This window comes from Microcaecilia unicolor, chromosome 5 (genome assembly GCF_901765095.1).
Source record: "Microcaecilia unicolor chromosome 5, aMicUni1.1, whole genome shotgun sequence".
In the NCBI taxonomy this organism is placed as follows: domain Eukaryota; kingdom Metazoa; phylum Chordata; class Amphibia; order Gymnophiona; family Siphonopidae; genus Microcaecilia; species Microcaecilia unicolor.
In genome coordinates this window covers 203,464,914-203,487,921 of record NC_044035.1, presented here as the reverse complement: position 1 = coordinate 203,487,921, position 23,008 = coordinate 203,464,914, and the positions used below count along the sequence as shown (strand labels likewise).

The 23,008-nt window shown below is 43.0% G+C and overlaps 1 protein-coding gene across 4 annotated transcripts in view; it reads right to left on the bottom strand.

Moving 5' to 3' along the window:
• C5H16orf70 (chromosome 5 C16orf70 homolog) overlaps positions 1–23,008 on the bottom strand; it is a 1,028,424-nt gene that overhangs the window by 680,617 nt on the left and 324,799 nt on the right. For all 4 annotated transcript variants that reach the window (XM_030203715.1, XM_030203714.1, XM_030203713.1 and 1 more), the window contains one exon: positions 17,411–17,505. In XM_030203715.1, the coding sequence (XP_030059575.1) occupies positions 17,411–17,505 (95 nt within the window). The remainder of the gene's footprint in view (positions 1–17,410; positions 17,506–23,008) is intronic.

Genomic DNA, 23,008 nt, shown 5'->3' with positions numbered 1-23,008 from the left:
CCAAGGAGCTGAGGAAGCTAGGAACCGGCCCACCTGGGCCTGAAGCTTGAGGCTCCGGTTGTCCGGCAGGAACACTCTGCCCACTTGGGTGTCGAACTGAACACTCAGATACTCCAGGGACTGAGTCGGACGCAGCTGACTTTTCTCCCGGTTGATGATCCATCCCAGGGAGCTCAGAAGAGCAATGACCCTGTCCGTTGCTCTTCCATACTCCGCAAAGGAGGGAGATCGAATCAGCCAGTCGTCCAGGTAGGGATGGACTTGCACTCCTTCCTTGCGGAGATAAGCCGCAATGACCACCATCACTTTGGAGAAGGTCCGCGGAGCCGTAGCCAACCCGAACGGGAGGGCTCTGAACTGGAAGTGCCAGCCCAGCACTGCAAAGCGCAGGGAGCGCTGATGAGGCGGCCAGATGGGAATGTGCAGATAAGCTTCCTTGATGTGCAAGGATGCCAGGAATTCTCCTTCTTGTACCGCAGCAATCACGGAGCGGAGAGTCTCCATATGGAAATGCCGTATTCGCAAGGCCCGATTGACTCCCTTGAGGTCGAGAATAGGCTGAGAAGAGCCTCCTTTCTTTGGCACCACAAAGTAAATGGAGTAACGTCCTGTGCCATGCTGCTCTACGGGCACTGGGACCACCGCCCCAAGGTGGAGCAAGTTGTCCAGAGTCTGAACTGCTGCCACTTTGAGGGAAGACTTGCAGGGAGAGTTCACGAACCTGTCTCTCAGGGGCCGGCAGAACTCCAACTTGCAGCCGTCTCTGATGACTTCTAGAACCCAATCGTCTGAAGTTACCCTGGTCCACTCACCCAGAAAAGAGGACAGCCTTCCTCCTATCTGCTCTGGGCCATGGACCAGGGCCCCGTCATTGGGTGCAAGACCCTGGGGGAGGACCGGAGGAAGAACCTCCTGAGCGGCGGTCTCTGCGAAAGGAATGCTGCTTCGGGGAGAACCTCTGCTTGAAGGAGGAGGAGCCCGACTTGCCTGAGCGATACCGACGGGCTTCTTGAAAACGGCCCTTAGAGGAACCAGGGTGAGCACTGTTGGCCTTTGCCTTGACCTCCGGCAACCTCTTACCTTTAGAACTGCCGAGATCCGTCACGATCTTGTCCAGCTCATCTCCGAAGAGCAGCTTGCCCTTAAAAGGCAACTTGGCTAAGCGGGATTTGGAGGCATGGTCAGCTGACCAATGCTTAAGCCATAGCCATCGACGGGCAGAGACTGTCTGAGGCTCTCAAAACATCATACAGCAAGTCTGCCAAGTAAGCCAAGCCCGACTCCAGGACCGGCCAATCCGCCCTCAAGGAAGGATCCGAGGGGGAGGCCTGCTGCACCACCTTGAGGCTCACCTCTGGGGAATCCCATCAAGCCAAAATTAGAGTTTTCATGGTTTCATGGATGTGGAAGGTCCTGGAAGGGCGCTTGGTTCCCAACATAATAGCGGAACCTGCTGAGGCTGAAGGAGGGCCTTCCTCCGGAAAGGAAATACTCAAGATGCTCATAGCCTGAACTAACAGGTTAGGCAATTCCTCTGAGCAAAAAAGCCACGCTGCAGAGGGGTCATCTCCCCCATCAGGGCGAGGATCAGCCTCCTCCAAAGAATCCCCAAGGGACCTTTGGGAGAACTCAGAAAAGCTGTCCTCATCTACATCAGAGGAGACAGTCCCCCAAGACCTGAAGATCCACCCGAAGGTGCTTGATCAGGGAAGCTTCTTCTCCCATATCTGACAGGGGAGCAGGAGCAGCGTTTTGCAGTTGAAAGGCCTGATGCAACAACAAAATAAACTCGGGAGAGAAACCCCGTTTGTGCACCTCTGCAACCTGGGTCACAGCCCTAGAGGAACTCTCAACCTCCACTCCATAGAGCGGGGGAGAGGCGAGTCACTCCGCGAAGGAGCCGTGCGGGAAGCATGGCACTTAAAAACTTTGCCATTTTCTTACCTCTGCCCAACTCAAAGGCGGCCATACCAGAGGCCGTCCGAGCTGCATGGGCGGCCGACGTCGGAAGGGCGGACATCGGGGGATGGGTGTCTAAGGCAGGAAAGGCCGCCGACGCCCCAGCGGAGGAAAAAACGGCTAAATCAACAAAGTCCAGAAGGGCGCCCAAAAAGGGCTTCTCTGCCTCCGATCCCTGCGCCTCCCCACTAGCCGCGCGATCGCGGTCCGGGGAGCGCTTTTTCGCGCCCTTACCATCCGACGCCATGATCCACGAGGGAAACGTTCAGGGAATCCCCTACCCACTAGGAAAAGGTGAAATTACCTGCTTCTTGCTCTGAGCTGCAACGAATTGTGTCCCAGTGAGCAGCTGCAAGCAAAATCTTTTCTGCTTCAAGATTGTTATGTTTTTTTGTTGTTTTTTTTTTTAACAGAGCCAGTTGAGGGGGGAGAAAAGGAGGGACCTGGCACCACCAGGTTTGCACTTGCTCACGAAGAGCCCTCAACCCCAGGTACTCAACAAAGCCTAAGTAAATAGGCGTGGAGACCAAGCCAGAGCTGCTGTGTGTGACCACACACCTGCTAGATAGAGAGAATACTGAGGATTTCCTGGTAGCACATGAACACATATAGAGAGGCAAAAGATTGCTCTCTATCTCCACCTGCTGGTAGACGGACACAACCCACCAGTCTATGGAGTGATCTGCTTGATGATATGGAAAGGCGGTTTGGACGGCTTCCTAAAGGAAAAGTCCACAGACCGTTATTAAATGGACTTGGGGAAAATCCACTATTTCTGGGATAAGCAGTATAAAATGTTTTGTACTTTTTTGGGATCTTGCCAGGTATTTGTGACCTGGATTGGCCACTGTTGGAAACAGGATGCTGGGCTTGATGGACCTTTGGTCTTTCCCAGTATGGCAATACTTCTGTACTTATGTTCTGAGAGGACAGCAGACATATATTCTCACATATGGGTAACATGATCCACAGAGCCCAGTGTGGACACTGCCAAGTACACTGTCACTTTCAATCTTTGAGGCAGTGCCCCCATAACCAGCAGTACAGTGTTAAAGCTAAGACAACAAAGGGGAGACAGGAGGGATGTGAAAATATATGCCTGCCGTCCTCAGAGAACACAGGTAAGTAACTTAGTTTTCTCAGAGGACAAGCAGGAATAATATTCTCATATATGGGATTTACTAGCTACCAGGATCACAAGAAAGATACATTTTTTAACTGGTGGAAATAACAGGCCAGAGGGTGGAGTTGGATTTTACATACTAAAAAGATTCTGCAGGACTGCTTATTCAATACTACTGAAATACTACTGAATAGAGGCAGAACAGAAATAGGCTACTGGGGCCACCATAGCTCTCACATTATGAGCGGCAAACTAGCCAGGGAGGGTCAGCACAGCCTGAATATACATACAGTAGATACAGTCAGCCAGCCCTGCACATTTCTGTATCAAATACATTGAGTCCATTTTCTTTGCAGCAATCTGAACTGTCAGAGGGGTCTCACAGAAGTATTTTTCATAACAGAATAGAGATGAACTTTAATACCCTCTCTAGGTGGAGAGTGACAATCTAGAATGCCTGGAAAGGATATACATTCTGGAGGAGACTTATGTCTCTGAGGTAGCAGAGAAGGATCAGATAAAATGCCACAGGACTCCTAATCTGAGAGGTCCTATGGGATTCGATCTGTCTCCCAAAAAAGATCCAAGTATGATCCTTCAAAGTACTGCTCATGAGAAGTATATGGAAGAGAGTGTCAACCAAAACATTGGTTTTGTGTCAAGGCATTAGAGCTTCTGAAGTTGGAGAAAGCTATTCTGCCGATGACACATGCATCAATGGATTAGAGCTGCTCTCAAGGACCTCATAGACCTACCAACCAGAAACACTACAGGATCATCACGAACATACCTAAATCTCCACTACCCAAGCTGCAAAGGACTCAAATACAAATCAACTTATGCATCCAGCTTCTCCTACATAAGCACACAAAATATGGAACGCATTACCTAAACTTCCGGAAATCACTAAAAACTAACCTGTTCAAAAAGGCATACCCTACCGATCCAACTTAAATACCTGAATCACTGCAACACAACAAAACCAATGTTCGTACAGGACATAAATTAACTCTTCCCCTCTACAATTCCCTAATGTGTCTGCTACACATGAACTTTATTCTACCACTACATCACTTACAAATACAGTTCATACCGGAATTGGTGACCGCATTTACGGTACTATGTAAGCCACATTGAGCCTGCAATTAGGTGGGAAAATGTGGGATACAAATATAACAAATAAAATAAATAAGGGTCGACGTTGAGAAGGTGTGTTGGGACCTCTCTCTGATGTGTCCATGGGATGGGCTGAGGCTGGAGCAAGCACCCTGTAAGCCTTTATAGACTGCGAATGCAGTAGCCCTGAAAGCTCTTCCTTGAGCATAGCCCGGATTTCCTCATGAAGGGTAGGCATCAATACTGGCTGAGAAAGTGGTTGGAAGCAGCCTGAGATACAGACTCTGTAGGTGTAGGAGATCTCAAAGACCTTAAAGGCTCTCGATGTGAAATGAGCTGGAGAGGAGAAGAGCAGTTAGTGCGGCACAGATGCTTCCCGTACATCGAGGATATCGATGGCTAACAACAGTTAAGAAATAAACTCAAAAGTCCAAAGTGGAACAGAAAAGTAACCTCTACGAAAGTCCAAACAAACCAGAGAAGTACAGGAGAAACCACTGAGTTCTTCAAGGGGAGTGTCATCAAAAATGTTCTTTACTAAGGTACCAGAAGTGACCCGAAATGGAGTCGTGTTTCGGCGGACACATTCGTCTGCTTCAGGGGTCAAGTACAGTGCCTTGATAAAATGGCTCTAAGTGTTAGCAGAGTTAAGGATGAACGCAGCTGCAGCTGTGTTCAAATGTTCTTGATTTGAGAAAGCCTATAAACTATTTGTAAACCTTTCCACAAATGCCCATCTTATCAAGAAGTGTAGATAAGATGATGTGCTCTACCACGTCAAAAGCACTGGACATGTTGAATTGTAATAAGATGATTTTTCTTCCTGTACTTAATAATCATCTGAATTTGGAAAGTAATGTAGTGAGCACAGTTTCGGTGCTATAGTTAGGTCTGAAGCCAGGGAAAAATGTGACAGATAATCCATTAACTGCTTAGCTACCAGACCTTCCATGATCTTTACGAACAAGGGTATAGAGGCCATCAGTCTGTAATTCATCACATTGTTCCGTTTCCATAATAGATTTTTTCTAATAGGAGTTAGAATTATATTTCCTTTCTCCGTTGGGAAGGAACTATTCTGCAAGATATTAATAAAAAAGTCTGGCGCTTTTGATAAGATATAACTGAGGAATGTGTCTAGAGTACAATGAGAGTATGAATATTTATTTAAGAAGGATCTGACTTCCATAGTACTACTACTAATCATTTCTATAGTGCTACTAGATGTATGTAGTGCTATACACATTGCATGCAGGTACTTTCTCTTTCCCTAGAGGACTCACAATCTAAGTTCATGTACCGGGGCAATGGAGGGTTAAGTGACTTGCCCGAGGTTACAAGGAGCTGCAGTGGGAATTGAATCAGGTTGCCAGGATCAAAGTCTGCTACACTAACCATTGGCCACTCCTCCACGCCACTGAAAGGAAGGTTGAAACAAGACCAAATCCTATCAGCTATTATACCACCAGGGTATTCAGTTAGCTATTCGTCACGTACAGGGAGAAAGGGAGGTGGACTGGCTATAATATTTAAGTCTGATTTTAAGGTTCAGGAAATCAATGACCATAGACTCTCATACCCTGAACTTTTACTGCTAAAATTTTGTACTGCTAGTTACACTTTTCATGTACTACTGTATTACTGTGCTCCTTCCACTACAGCAGTGGGGTGGGACCACATATATCAATCACTTGCAGATGCCACGATTAGGTTTTCAAATCTTATAATACTAGGTGATTTTAATGTGCATATAGATGATCAATCTAATCCACGTTCAGTAAAATTTTTAAATTTTTTACGAGATATCAATCTTATACAACATGTGGATGGATCAACCCATACTGCTGGACATACATTAGATTTGATAATAACACATAAACTGGATGAAATTAGATGTTCAAAAATTGTATTAACTCCGGTATCATGGTCTGATCACTACCTTCTTCAGTTTTATTTATCTGTACCACAGTTGTTATATAATACCAATTCTACTTATATTAAAACAAGGAGTCTACAAAAAATTGATACGTCATCTTTACCTTCTCTAGCGGATAAATTCCCATTGAATTTTGATACACTTCCTATAGAGGATCAAATTGGAACATGGAATCAAGTTCTATCTGTAGCTCTTGAAGATATTGCACCAGAAAGAATAATTACTAAAGGTACAAAACGGTTTCAACCATGGTACCATCCAGGATTAAAATTATGTAAACAACAGATACGTAGAGCTGAACGCCAATGGCGGAAGCATAGAACTATAGAATTTAAACAGAAATGTAAGCAGTGCCAAAAATATTATTTAACACAACTAAAAGCTGCTAAAACTACCTACTTCTCCAAAGAAATAAAGGAAGCTGCTAGTTCACAGAAAAAGTTATTCCACATTATGAAATGCTTGACAACTACGACTAGTGAAAACAGAGAATCTCCTGCTCTTGATTCCGAGATTCTGGCAAAGTTTTTCAGTACTAAAATTGAGAATCTAAGAGCCCAATTCTCAAGGGTATCAGGGATCAGTCATATTGACAACTCCTCAAATTCACAATTAACTGTACCCTGGCAAGACTTTGAACTCCCATCTGTGGAATCACTGCATACTTTAGTTGCAGGTCTTTCACCCACTTACAGTTCCTTGGATCCCATACCATCAGCATGGTTGAAAAACCACACGCTAGAAATCCAACAGTTTATGTATTTAATCATCGTACGGAGTCTTTCTGAAGGGATAGTCCCTGCTACTCTAAAAGAGGCGCTAGTAAAGCCTATTCTGAAGAAGCCCTCATTAGATCCTGTAACACCCAACAATTATAGACCAGTTTCTAATCTTCCGTTCCTATCCAAAGTGATAGAGACAATAGTGTTTAGACAATTGCAAACTTATGTAGATTCTAAAAATTTGCTACATCCTAGACAATCGGGCTTTAGGAAAGGCCATAGCACAGAGACTATCCTGACTTCAATGTTAAGTGAGATTCATGCAAAACTAGAACATGGCTATATTGCCTTGGTTGTTTCACTGGATCTATCTGCAGCTTTTGATTTAATTAATCATAAACTACTTCTTGATAGACTAGGTGAGATTGGCATTTCAGGGACAATTATGAAATGGTTTATATCTTTTCTTACCGAACGGTCATTTAAAGTAGTTCAGCAGCAATCGTCCTCTACAGAATACAACTTACCATGTGGGGTTCCACAGGGATCGGTCCTGTCCCCATTACTGTTTAATCTATATGTCAGTCCCTTGGCACTTCTCATTCAAACAATGGGTATTAGTTTTTATTCTTATGCGGACGATTTCCTTCTTATACATTATGTTAAACCATCTAATATGGATCTTACACCACTACAAATTTGTCTGGATAAAGTGGCAGACTGGCTCACAACATATCAATTAGTATTAAATCCAGATAAGACTATAACATCTTGGATAGTAGGACAGGGCACATGTCCAGCAGTGGTACCTATGCTATTTGGCAAGAATATCCCTACAGTTAAATCTTTTAGATACCTTGGGGTTATAATTGATTCTGCTCTGACTTTCGAGGAACAAATATCTGATGTAGTGAAAAAATCTTTTTTCCATCTTAGGAGACTTCGGTCAGTTAGGAATTCAATTAGTAAGGATTCCCTTAAAACGTTGACATCTGCTTATATTACCTCACGCTTAGACTACTGTAATATCATATATTCAGGGATCACCCAAGCTAGCTTGAAGCGATTACAAAGAATACAGAATACTGCAGCACGTATGATTTGTAGGGCCCGGAGGGATGACAGAGTAACACCTTTGCTACATCAACTGCATTGGCTTCCAGTTGAAGCAAGAGTTAAGTTTAAAGCCTTAGTCTTGACCCATAAGGCCTTTTATACACTAAATCCTGACTATCTGTCAAATCTAACTATTCCTTACACTGCCACACGAACCCTTAGATCCCTGACAGATAACAGGTTAGTGATTCCTCCTCTTGCTAGGGCTAGATGGGAATCTACACGGAATTCGGCTTTTTTCTATCTGTCTCCCTCTCTTTGGAATGGCCTTCCAAAAGAGATCAGACTTGAGAAATCTTACTTTCATTTTCGGAAACTTTTGAAAACCTTCTACTTTATCGAGTATGTAGATCAGAATTTAGAATAATGGAAGAAAGGTTATAAATGGGCATCTGTAATATATACTAAGTCAAAACTGTATTATCTGTCTGTGTAGATTATATTATGTATTTAATTTTGTATCTGCAGTGTTCTCCTGTGTATTAATCATGAGTTATATTGTTTTCATCTTATGTAGCTAGTTTGTTGGGTTTGCTGTGCTTTCCTGTAATGATTGGAGTTCTAATGTTTGTCCAATTTGTACTTATTGTACTGCTTTTTTTTTTTTTTTTTTTTTATAAATTGTAAACCGTTCTTCTTGCAGTAGCAATAAGATACGGTATATAAATTGATGTAAATAAAATAAAAAATAAATAAATAAATTTTGGTGAGGGGTGATGTTCTGGGATTGATCAAAGTTATTACGAGGATTAGGTTCTGTCAGACTTGCTCTGATTTTGATAATTTTTTTACTCAAAGAATTTAGCAAAGTCCTTGGCTGAGAGAACAGGTTCATTTGATGACTGAAGGTTTTTGGTGTTGTTATTAACTAAATTAAATAGTTTAGTTATGGATTTTTGACCTTCACCAATACATGTTTCGTACTATTTATATTTGGCTTGTTTTATGGCCAATTTGTATTCTTTGATGGCTTTTCTCCATTTGATTTTGTTTGCCTCAGTATTATTCCCTCCAGTTCACTGTGAATGTGAGTTTTTTGTCCCAGTTATAGTTGTCAATGAAGTGTGAATTTATAGATGGAAGTTTGAATGTAAATAGGTCTATGTGATATCTTTTACAATGAGAAGAGATTGTAGAGAAACAAATAAAACTCTACAAATTTAGGAATTAATTTAGCTGTCTGGTATGTGTATTGTTTGGTTTTCCAGATGTACATTTACATTACCTAATATGATTATGTTTGGGCATTTATTGGTATGGGTATAGGTCAAGTGTCTGAAGGGAGAATGTAGACAATGCTTCTTGCACTGCAGGTCCTTTGATGCACATAGCACCGATGATGAGACGCAGCACTGAGTCCAATGTAGCACCCTCTCGATGTTGCATGGGTGCACCCAATGTTGATGCAGGTTCCGCATCGAGTAAATCTCCTACCATGCTTACTGCAGATGCCGACTCAGAACCAAAAGGTTTTTCACACTGGACTCTGCAGACTTTAAAGGTCCTTGCTTGATGCGCTGGCAGAGGTTACAGTGAATGTCCAGGTGCTCTAGACCCAGGCACTGAGCACACAAGTTATGTTGGGGGGGGGGGGGGGGGGGGGGGGGGAGGGGGTCTGTGTCTGAAATAATCCTATTGCATCGTGTACACTTCTTAAAACCACTCGGTACCCTCGATGACATGGAGGGAAAAGCATCTGACACAAGGTCAAAAGGCGAGTAAAACCTTTCTTTCCAAGAGCCATTTTCCGTAACCTGGTACAGTTGATGGTGATAAGTCACCTGGACTACTGCAATGCACTATACGCGGGCTGTAAAGAACAGACTATTAAGAAACTTCAAACAGCCCAGAATACCACAGCCAGACTCATATTTGGCAAAACAAAATATGAAAGCGCGAAGCCCTAAGAGAAAAACTTCACTGGCTCCCACTTAAAGAGCGTATCGCGTTCAAGATCTGCACGATTGTTCACAAAATCATCCACGGAGATGCCCCGAGCTACATGCTAGACCTCGTGGACCTGCCTCCCAGAAATGCTAAACGATCAGCCCGCAAACTCCTTAATCTGCACTTTCCCAACTGCAAAGGATTAAAATACAAGCTATCACATACGACCAGCTTCTCCTACATGAGCACACAGCTAAGGAATGCATTACCAACTGACTTGAAAACGATTAACGAAATAACTAACTTTCGTAAATCACTGAAACTGTTCAACAAGGCCTAAAATGGGAATCTATAGCTTCCTATAACACTACACCACGTCACCCTATTCTGATAGTCATCCTTCTATAACTTTGTTCAGCTTTTTTTTCCTCATCCATAATCTTGTTGTAACACTAACTGTATCTGTCTCCTGGAATGGCGATGCCATAACAGGTTTCTGTAAGCCATATTGAGCCTGCAAACAGGTGGGAAAATGTGGGATACAAATGTAATAAATAAATAAATAATAAATAAATAAATAAAGGCCGTGCTGACTTGGTCTCAGCAATCCATGTCCTCTGTAATTTTGTTTTTGATAATAGCCTCTACCATTTCCCCGGCACCGATGTCACACTCACCAGTCTATAATTTCCCGGATCTCCCCTGGAACCTTTTTAAAAAAATCGGCGTTACATTGGCCACCCTCCAATCTTCCGGTACCACGCTCGATTTTAAGGATAAATTGCATATCACTAACAGTAGCTCCGCAAGCTCATTTTTCACTTCTATCAGTACTCTAGGATGAATACCATCCGGTCCAGGAGATTTGCTACTCTTCAGTTTGTCGAACTGCCCCATTACGTCCTCCAGGTTTACCATGAAGTCAGTAAGTTTCTCCGACTCGTCCGCTTGACATACCGTTTCCGACACCGATATCCCACCCAAATCTTCCTCGGTGAAGACCGAAGCAAAGAATTCATTCAGTCTCTCCGCTACGTCTTTGTCTTCCTTGATCGCCCCTTTTACCCCTCAGTCATCCAGCGGCCCAACCGATTCTTTTGCCGGCTTCCTGCTTTTAATATACCAAAAAAAATTTTTTACTATGTTTTTTTGCCTCTAATGCTATCTTTTTTTCATAATCCCTCTTGGCCTTCTTTATCTGCGCCTTGCATTTGCTTTGACACTCCTTATGCCGCTTCTTGTTATTTTCAGACGGTTCCTTCTTCCATTTTCTGAAGGCGTTTCTTTTAGCCCTAATAGCTTCCTTCACCTCACTTTTCAACCAGGCCGACTGTCTTTTGGACTTCTGTCTTTCTTTTCTAATTCGCGGAATATGTATGGCCTGGGCCTCCAGGATGGTATTTTTGAACAGCGTCCACGCCTGTTGTGCAGTTTTTACTCTCTCAGTTGCCCCCCTAAGTTTTTTTTTTTACCGTTCTTCTCATTTTATCATAGTCTCCTTTTTTAAAGTTAAACGCTAACGTATTTGACTTTGTGTGTACAGTTACTTCAAGGTCGATATCAAAATTGATCATATTATGATCACTGTTATCAAGCGGCCCTAGTACCATAACGTTCCTCACCAGATCATGCGCTCCACTAAGGACCAAGTCTAGAATTTTTCCTTCTCTTGTCGGCTCCTGCACCAGCTGCTCCATAAAGCTGTCCTTGATTTCATCAAGGAATTGTACCTCTCTAGCGTGTCCCGATGGTACATTTACCCAGTCTATATTTGGATAATTGAAGTCACCCATTATTATCACATTGCCCATTTTGTTCGCGTCTCTGATTTCTTTTATCATTTTTGCGTCTACCTGCTCATCCTGGCGAGGCGGACGGTAGTACACTCCTATCACCGTTTTTTTCCCTTTTATACATGGAATTTCAACCCACAATGATTCAAAGGGGTGATTTGTGTCCTGCTGAATTTGTACTCTATCTGAGTCAAGGCTCTCGTTAATATACAATGCTACCCCTCCACCAGTCCGGTCCACCCTATCACTACGATATACTTTGTACCCCGGTATGACAGTGTCCCACTGGTTATCCTCCTTCCACCAGGTCTCAGTAATGCCTATTATATCCAATTTTTCATTTAGTGAAATATATTCCAACTCTCCCATCTTATTTCTTAGACTCCTAGCATTTGCATATAGACATTTCAGAGTATGTTTGTTGTTCCTATTTGCATGATGCTTAGTACCTGACACTACTGATTTGCCATCTTTTGTCTGATCTTTAATTGTATTTAAGGGCACTTGGCCTACCACGGTCTGTTATGCAACCTCACTATTCAGAAACCCTATCTTCCCTGTTTGTGAGGTATCTTTGCAAGAAACCTTTTCCCGAACCATGCGCTTTTGAGCGACTGTCGGCCTTCCCCCCCATTTCTAATTTAAAAGCTGACGCCAGCAGCCTGGTCCCACCCTGGTTAAGGTGGAGCCCATCCTTTCGGAATAGGCTCCCCCTTCCCTAGAATGTAGCCCAGTTCCTAACAAATCTAAAACCCTCCTCCCTGCACCATCGTCTCATCCACGCATTGAGACTCCGGAGCTCTGTCTGTCTCTCTTGGACCCTGCGTGTGGAACAGGTAGCATTTCTGAAAATGCTACCCTAGAGGATCTGGATTTGATCTTTCTACCTAAGAGCCTAAATTTGGCTTCCAGAACCTCTCTCCCACATTTTCCTATGTCATTGGTACCCATATGTACCAAGACAGCGGACTCCTCCCCAGCACTATCTAGAATCCTATCTAGGTGACGTGTGAGGTTCGCCTCCTTCGCACCAGGCAGGCAAGTCACCAGGCGATCCTCACATCCACCAGCCACCCAGCTATCTATATGCCTAATGATCGAATCACCAACTACAACAGCTGTCCTAACCTTTCCCTCCCGGGCAGCACTTGGAGACATATCCTCGGTGCGAGAGGATAGTACATCCCCTGGTGGGCAGGTCCTGGCTACAGGAGTACTTCCTACTTCACCAGGGTGATGCTCTCCTTCTAGGAGACCTCCCTCCTCCAAGGTAGCACAAGGGCTACTAGACTGGAGGTGGGACTTCTCTACAACATCCCTGTAGGTCTCCTCTATGTACCTCTCTGTTTCCCTCAGCTCCACCAAGTCTGCTACTCTAGCCTCAAGAGAACGGACACGTTCTCTAAGAGCTAGGAGCTCTTTGCATCGGGCGCAAACATATGACATCTCACCAACTGGGAGATAATCATACATGTGACACTGAATGCAAAAGACTGGATAGCACCCCTCTCGCTGCTGGACTGCTGACTCCATCTTAGTGTTTTTTGAGTTTTTCAATAATTTAAAACTTGCTACAGTATTAAGGATATTAGCCTAATATAAAAGTGTCTTTTACTTTAGATAGTATATTATATGATTTATTTAGTATTTCCTTCTTAGGTGGTAATGAAATGTATTTAAAACTCTGTAAGAGCACTCCTTGCTTGTTACCCTAATTACAATAACTGACTATAAATGAGGAGTTGTCCTAGGGGTGGGGGGGGGGGGGGGGGGGGGGGGGAAATACTAAATTAGATCCTGCAATGGCTGTTAGATTCTGTTAATGCTGTGGTCCAAAGCTTTTAAAACTAAGTGGAAAAGACTATGGAGATTAGCTGTTAAAATTTGCTTTTTAATTTTGCCTAACACTCACCTACAATTCCTCCTTTAAACCCCAATCTTTAAGTTCCCAAAGCACAAGCAAAGTAGCGTTCACTTACCAGAGAAATGTCCTCTTCTCTCAGAACTTCTCAGAAAGAAAGTTCAGTGGGACCTTTCCTCTTTATATACTTTTGAATCTAAGGGGCCTCTTTTGAACAGGCTCTTTTAGCTGATTCCGCAACCTATGCAAGTATTCTACTTCCCCTAGGGTTACCATTCGTCCGGATTTCCCCGGACATGTCCTCTTTTTGAGGGCATGTCCGGGGCGTCCGGCGGATTTTGCCTGCACCCACGTTTGTCCGGATTTCTGGACAAACGTGGGCGCGGGTGCGGGCAGGCGCGTGCGTGTGGGCGGGCGATCGGCGCCGTGGTAACCCTACTCCCGTCCCCTCCCCTTCCTTACCATGTTCCCTGGTGGTCTAGTGACGTCTTCGAGGCAGGAAAGAGCCCCCTCTTTCCTGCCTGGAGCGCTGCCTCCCCTGTCTATCATCCTCCTCGGTCTGGCTGGGGATTCAAAATGGCCGCCGAGAGTTGAACTCTCGCGAGGCCACTTCAACTCTCGGTGGCCATTTTGAATCTCCAGCCAGACCGATGCAGCAGGCAAGGACAGGCAGCGCTCCGGGCAGGAAAGAGGGGGCTCTTTCCTGCCCCGAAGAGAAGACCCTACTAGACCACCAGGGCTAGATAGTAAGTGAGGGGGGGAATATGTGAGGGGGGGGAACCATGTGACGGGGGGCGGGGAATAGAGGGGCGGAACGAGGACCCGAAGGGGGCGTGGCGGGGGCGGGGTATGAGGCGTGGTGGGGGCGGGGTAGGGGGCGTGACATGTGTCCTGTTTTTCAGAGGACACAAAATGGTAACCCTAACTTCCCCCACACCTTAATTATCACTTAATTGAGGTCACTGGATGAGCTAACTCTCCAGCAGCCAAGGAAAAGAAAATAACTGCCGTTTAGAACAAAGGAGTTCTTGGCTGTTTAGTTCCTACCTCTAGAAAAGGTTTCAGTTTAAAACTGTGGGGAAATAGTCTGACTATTTCTAGAGAAAAATTCAGTTTAAAACTATGGGGAAAGGGTTTATACACTATGGCAACTAGTTAATGATGCTTGCTTTTCTCGGTCTCTCTCTCTTTTTATTCTCCCCTTAAAACTAGGTCCTGCTTGCTTTTCCCTCTCTCTCTCTCTTTTATTCGCCCTTAATACTAAATTAGATCCTGCAGTGGCTGTTAGATTCTATCTGTTAATGCTGTGGTCCAAAGCTTTTAAAACTAAGTGGAAAAGACTATGGAGATTAGCTGTTAAAATTTGCTTCTTAATTTTGCCTAACACTAACCTACAATTCCTCCTTTAAACCCCAATCTTTAAGTTCCCAAAGCACAAGCAAAGTAGCGTACACTTACCAGAGAAATGTCCTCTTCTCTCAGAACCACTGAGTAAAGGGAAACTAAACAAACAAAGCAGGAACTAGCTTACCACGGACAGCAAGGCTGCCTAACAGAGACAGGGAGAAATGAGGCAGAGGACAGACCCAGCTGCAATGCAGAGAAGCAAACAAGGACACACTGGTTACAACCAGCACACACACACAGACCACAAACAAAAAGGAGAGCAAGCAAACTCCTCAAGATACACACTGTGCCACGAGCACAGACTGAGTAAGAGCTCAGATGACAGGAATTAACGCTAGAGCATCTGCTGTAGGGAGAGGTAAGTTTAAATAGGTCTGACTTCTGTCAGCTCAATTCCTGAGAGGCCAATCAGAAGCGAGTCCCACTCATTCCAATTGAAACTAAACACAGAAAAGACAATGTCTCATCTTATCTTCACAATACAACTTAAATAAAAACATACTATAAACACTCCAAACTATACTCTCCCGGTCTCTGACAACTTGAAAATTCTGGAAGTTACGATTGACCGAAATCTCACACTAGAAGACTATGCGAAAAATACAACAAAGAAAATGTTCTACGCCATGTGGAAACTTAAAAGAATCAAACCATACTTCCCAAGGGACATATTCCGCAGCCTAGTACAATCAATGGTGCTGAGCCACTTAGACTACTGTAACACAATTTACGCAGGTTGTAAAGAACAAGTCATTAAGAAGCTGCAAACAGCCCAAAATACAGCAGCTAGACTCATATTCGGGAAAGCAAAATACGAAAGCACCAAACCCCTATGAGAAAAACTACACTGGCTCCCATTAAAAGAACGAATTGCGTTCAAAGTATGCACCATGGTCCACAAAATTATACATGGGGATGCTCCGGCCTATATGACAGACCTTATAAGACCTACCTGCTAGGAACGCAAAAAGATCAGCACGTACATTCCTCAACCTCCATTACCCCAAATGCAAGTCCACTTACGCAACCAGTTTCTCCTACATTTGCACGCAGCTATGGAACGCACTTCCGAAGACCATAAAGACAACGCAAGATTTAACTATCTTTCGAAAACTACTGAACACTGACTTATTCAAGAAGGCATACAACAAACAACCGTCCTAACTACTAAACAATAAGAATGAAGAATAAGATTGGACCGACCCTAATCTTGCGACTGAGCAAACTCAATGACTTTAATGAACAATACCACTTCTAATCTAAAATCGACTACTATGCAACCACACAATGCCGACTAACTTCACCGCCAAACACTATTACTCTCACCCTAAAGTCACCTGAGCAACAACATAAGATCACAATGTATTCTTCTACCATGTATGTACGCTCTTGATTGTAAAACCATGTGCTAATATGTACGCAAGATCACAATGCATTCTTCCACCATGTATGTACGCACTTGTTTGCAAAACCATGTGCATATTTGTAGTCCGGAAATGGCAATCGCCATTACGGCAAATGTAAGCCACATTGAGCCTGCAAATAGGTGGGAAAATGAGGGATACAAATGCTACAAATAAATAATAAATAAATTCCCCTGCCTGTCTCAGTAGAATCATAACAGGGCTCTTCAACATGGGAAAAGAGATGGCTGCGGGGAGATATGATTGAGGTCTACAAAATCCTGAGTAGTGTTGAAGGAGTAGAATTCAATCTATTTTTTACTCTTTCAAAAAGTACAAAGACTAGGGGATACTCAATGAAGTTACATGGAAATACTTTTAAAACAAATAGCAGGAAATACTTTTTCACTCAACAAATAATTAAGCTCTAGAACTTGTTGCCAGAGGATGTGGTAACGGCAGTTAGCATATCTAGGTTTATTAAAAGGTTTGCACAAGTTTCTGCAGAAAAAGTCCATAGTCTGCTTTTGAGATAGAAATGGGGAAGCCACTGCTTATCCTGGGACTGGTAGCATGGAATGTTGCTACTATTTGGGTTTCTGTCAGGTACTTGTGCCATAGACTGGAAACAGGATAGTGGGCTAGATGAACCACTAGTCTGACACAGTACGGCTATTCTTATGTTACCTGGTAGCACTATATAAATAATAATACTACAGTATGAGGTCTATAGGTATGCATTATGTATCCCATTCCTGTCAGCCAATGGCAGCTCATTAAACTCATAGACCAAACCAGTAATTAGTAAAGTTATCTGTATTCACTGCTAACAAAATAGTGCCCTTATTTTACATTAACACATCAATCTCAAAATTATGGCCTATCAAAAGAGTATGCCCTTCTCATCACCCAGCTATCTTCAGAAGATGTACAAACTCTCAAATCTATTTTGAAATTTTGTGGGAAAAAACTTTTTAAAAAAACCTAAAGGAAAAGGTTAGACTGGAAAAGTAATTGACATTTAAAAAGTCAGTGAAAAATTTCTCTTCCCCCATTATATTCATTAGTTAAACATTTAAGTTCTGACCTCATATTTTGGAGCTTCCATCCATGAGTCCAATTGAAAGGAAAAAGACAAGCCTCTGAAATTGAGGTGAAAAAGTTGCTCTGCTGGACTGTACACTGAAATAAATGATAAAATAATGAGAATTTATAGCTAGCCCATCCAGTTCAGTCCAATTCAGGCTTCCAATGTTGTAGGAAATTTAAACTAATTTTTTAATCATCTTCCTGAATCCAAGAGGCTCTGAGAGCAAGGTGATGTAGAAAACAAAGATTTTATGTCTTTCTTTCCCTTAGTCCTATCAGACCAGTCCGGACCAATGGGCTATATCTGTCTACCAGTGGATGGAGAGAGAGAATGAAAATATTTCAAGTGATTCACCCCTTAAGGGTATCCGTGCAATATAGAATATTCAGCATTTCAAACAGCCAAGCAATGGAGCTCAAAATCCACCTGATGGTCAGCATTGAAACTCTGAGATCAAATGTCTCAATCAGGTCAAAATCTTACCAGCCACTGCTGTAGATACTCTACTGACATGCAAATATTTCACCAAGTCAGGAGACATGCGATATACAATAGCTTAGGAAAAAAAAAAACTAGAATCAGTGATATCTGAAAACTACAGCTTGTAACCAAAATAAAATTAATCAACCAGGGAGGGATTCTGGACTGGTCTGATAGGACTCAAGGAATGAAAGCTATCAGGTAAGACATAACATTTCCTTTCTTTGCCTCCTATCGGACCAGTCCAAACCAATGGGATGTAGAAAAGCAGCGTCTCCAATGTAGGATTAGACTACAAGTTTTAAATACTAAAAAAAAAAGAGAGAAACTGGAATAGGCTTACTTACAGATCCTATCTAGTGGAACCCAGTAGAAAGAACCAAAACTAATCAGAAGGACTCTGAAAAGACAAACGGTGTGGAAAAGGAGAAGGGAGCGAGTCATATGATAAATAGGAATAATAAAAAATAGCACTGATAAACCATGGAAGAGATGCATAAAGCAAGAAACAACTTCAACTGGTGATTTTTCTTGAATGGGTCTTTGAAAAGCAACAGCCTAAGACACAGATAGGGGAATATAAAAAGAAAGCTATCAGGAGCTGAAATTCCACTATGCTTCTCTGTCTACATCTGTGACAACCAGAAAAATCTAGAAGCAAACTGATGAATCACCCTCCACTGAGAAAAAAGAAGGGAAAATGGGGTCTAAATAGAATGGCTATTGACAGACCTGTTCCAAAAAAATGTTGTATAAAGAGACATGAAAATCCAAATGTCACAATAAGAACAAGAAGAGAGCATGAAGGCCCTGAGACATGCCACAAAATATGAGACACTCAGACAGGACAATCAAAAATGGTAGCCTATTAGGCTCAAAATAAAACCACAATATCAGAGACTTCCTGAAGTTGTGCAACAGCGATGGCTAATACCAGTGCTATCGAGTTAGCTGTGCAAAAACAGCTAGACTGTAGAATCACACAAAGTACCTACTTTGTTTATATAGCCTGAGCCATATGGGTGACCAGCCAAATTGTAGTAAATAGTTGTGCAGACTAGATGAAGCACATAGTCAGCCACTAAAACCAAAGAAGACATTTTACTGATGCAGCCAAGTACCATAGCAAATGAATCAAGAGATGTTACACATGTAGCCACGGCAACTGGAGCTATAGACGTGGATGTCAAAACTGGAGACATCCAGGCCACCATTGTAGCAGGAGCTATAGAAGTCAATGCACAGTTGTATCCTGACAGGCATCCGCAGTAGCTGGTGACATATAGTCAACAGTGGCAGAAAGTGCCATATAGGTAGCCATGGTTATCTGGAGTCATAGAGGCGCTGTGACAGCTACTGTAATACTGATGGCTGGAGTGCCTGGTATAAAACTGTTGGCCATGGTGGCTGATGTTATACAGGTGCTACGGTGGCTGATGACAGAGGCATCTGCAGTAGCTGGAACCATATAGGCGGCTGCAGTAGTTGGAACCGTATAGGCGGCTGCAGTAGCTGGTACCATACCATCGTCAGAATAGTAGAGATAGCTGTGGTAACTGGCACCATACAGACAGCGATACATCTGAAGACACACACTTGCATGCTGCAGCTGAAACCTTATCTTCAGATGCTGCATGTAATATGATAACTACAGCAAGTGCATAAATGCTGCATCTGATACCTTAATTATGGGTACTGCAGCTGAGGTCAAACAGTCAACTGTTGCCTGAGAATCTGTATAAATGTGTATCTAAATACCCCCCAGTCAGTTGGTATATATGATGCCACGTAGGCAACTATGCAACTGTACCATATACAAAGTTTCCACAATTGAGCCACAGACAACTGCTGGAACTGTGCTATACAGGCAGCCAGTGCACATACAGGGTGAGAGAGTAGCCATTCTACACAGATGGCTACTAGCACGCTATACAACTGACTTGAAACTCTATGACATGCAGGCGACTACTGAAGGTAAAAAAAAAAAAAAAAGAAATTTGTCTATTCAGTTGCATAATGAAATACTGGTACAGGGCGTTCCAGGTGGTTAATGCAGGGATGGAAAATAGGCAGCTGCTTAAGCTGAGCAGTACTGGCAGTTAATGAAACTATGGAAACGACCAGTTGTTGCAGCAATGCAGAACAAGTGACTGTTGAAACTACACAACAGAGGTCCACCACCTCTGTTGTGTAGTTTCAACAGTAACACAGGTAGCTGGTGTAGGAGAGAGTAATAAAGGTGGTTGCTGCTACTAGGAAGAAACCTAAAGAGTTGCTACAATTGTGCAATATAGGTGGCTGCTGCCACACAACAGGTGGCCAGAGCCACTGGGCAACCAAGATGTTTGCTGCAAATGTGCCACACAAGTGTCCTGCTGCAAATGTGCCACATAGGTTGCCAGAGCCACTGTGGAACCAAGGCAGTTGTTGCAAATGTGCCACACAGGTTGCCAGAGTCACCGTGGAGCCAAGGCGGTTGCTGCAAATGTGCCACTGTGCTGCAACCTCTTAACTTAGGAGGCTGCCATCCTGTGCAGAAAGCTTGCAACCCAGGTGATCAACTGTGCCACACAGAACCTGTGAAGCACAGGAAGATATAGTAAGGGGTGTGCACTACAGCTGAATAGAATAACTGTGCAATTGGGCAACTGAGCCAGCTGCAAATCAGCCCTGGCTACCAAACTTCTTTGGCTGTATCATTTCTGTAACTGAAAAATAGTGCTACCAGGCTCCTTTTACAAAGCAGCACTACCAATTAGTGTGCACTGAATGCGAAAAAGCCAACGGGAATTGCACGTGCTTCTTCACATTCTTCATAAAAAGAGCCCTAAATCTGGTAAGCCAGATGAGTAGCTCATCTTGAAGCAGATTGTGCCCGTCTAATTTGGCAGAACATAGGTCAACAGATGAATTGTACAGCTTTGACCAGACAGGAAATGTAAACAGAATGAAAAAACAACTCTCTCTACCGTAAAAAAAAAAAAAAAGGAGCCGACTAGGACAAGTCTATGCATAGTTGAACAATTCAGAAGATTTTTTTTTTTTAATGAGCAGGAAATATCTTTATAACAGAAAATAAAGGAAAAAAAGAATCCCTTTTCTCTTGCTGAAACTGAGATTATTTTCTCAGGTAAAAATATAGATAATTTCATAATAAAAGAAAACAGAGAATTGATTCTTGTGGGAAATATAGCCGAAGTTCTAAACTAAGATATACAGTCTAATCTCCAGCATAGAAATATAGATAGGAGATGTTACTCTGCAAAGAATAAGACTATATAAAGCACAATATACTGTACAGCTGACATGAGAACTGACATAGAAATGAACAGCAGTATGTTCCAGCATATTCATAAATGCAGCTCCCAAGATAACTATTAGCTGACCTCAGGATCCACACCTGAGAAAGAATAAAAAGGAGAGGCACTTAATGTGAGCTGCCTTTTTCATTTTTTTTTAAACACAAGGAAAGAAGAGCTCATAAATATTAAGATTTTACTACTGTCAAGCAGCATAATTACAAAAAAAAAAACCAAAAAGCCAAACACCAGCTAAAAGAAAAAGGAAGAGAATTCTGGTGGGAAAATACTGTAACAGAAATTTAAAGTAACCCAGAAAAAGAAGTAGCTAAAAACAAAGAGCCACAGAGAAATATTTACTGCTTGAAGAAAACAAAACAAGGATTTCTGTCAGTAACTCAGACAGCTGAGGAGGAGAAAGAACCTGCAATGGGGAATGAACAAGCCAGATACCTGTGTGTATTTAAACAGGAACAGAAACACTAGTACACTGAAATAAATCAGAACAGGCTCACAAAATGTAGGCTGACTTCCAAAGGAAATGTTGATGGTCCAGGGGTAGGGATCTGAGAGACCTCTGAGATACACCTCAGCTCCATAGAATGGCAACCTTTTTTTTTTTTTTAACAATAGCTTATGCCAAAGAAGGCACTCCCAACTGAATTGAAATCCAGGCATTAAACTGGGTCAGGAGAACAAGCCCAGGAGGGCACTCCATACTCAACTATAACATAGCTGAGAAGCTGGTTCAGGAGGCAAGCCAAATAGGCAATCCCAGCTCAACTAAAACACAGCTGAGAAGCTGATTCAGGAGAACAAGCCAAATAGGCACCTCCAACTCAACTGAGCTTCAGCATAAAACTGGCTAAGGAACACAAAACCTCAAAAGGGTAGTTAAAGCTCAACTGAAACCAGGTCAGGAGCAGGGTTGCTAGTCCATCATCCATCCGCTTGGGAGACACAGAAATACTGAACATTCTATGCTGCAGAATACCCTTAAGGGCCAAATCAATTGAGAACTATTATCATTCTCTCTCTCCATCTGCTAGTAGATGGACACCACCCATTAGTCTGATAGGATACTAAGGAATGGAGTCATTCACCACTATGAAATATTGAAATGCATCCTATGATTCAGACTTACTGTATATACTCATGTACAGTGGGGGAAATAAGTATTTGATCCCTCGCTGATTTTGTAAGTTTGCCCACTGACAAAGACATGAGCAGCCCATAATTGAAGGGTAGGTTATTGGTAACAGTGAGAGATAGCACATCACAAATTAAATCCGGAAAATCACATTGTGGAAAGTATATGAATTTATTTGCATTCTGCAGAGGGAAATAAGTATTTAATCCCTCTGGCAAACAAGACCTAATACTTGGTGGCAAAACCCTTGTTGGCAAGCACAGCGGTCAGACGTCTTCTGTAGTTGATAATGAGGTTTGCACACATGTCAGGAGGAATTTTGGTCCACTCCTCTTTGCAGATCATCTCTAAATCATTAAGAGTTCTGGGCTGTCGCTTGGCAACTCGCAGCTTCAGCTCCCTCCATAAGTTTTCAATGGGATTAAGGTCTGGTGACTGGCTAGGCCACTCCATGACCCTAATGTGCTTCTTCCTGAGCCACTCCTTTGTTGCCTTGGCTGTATGTTTTGGGTCATTGTCGTGCTGGAAGACCCAGCCACGACCCATTTTTAAGGCCCTGGCGGAGGGAAGGAGGTTGTCACTCAGAATTGTACGGTACATGGCCCCATCCATTCTCCCATTGATGCGGTGAAGTAGTCCTGTGCCCTTAGCAGAGAAACACCCCCA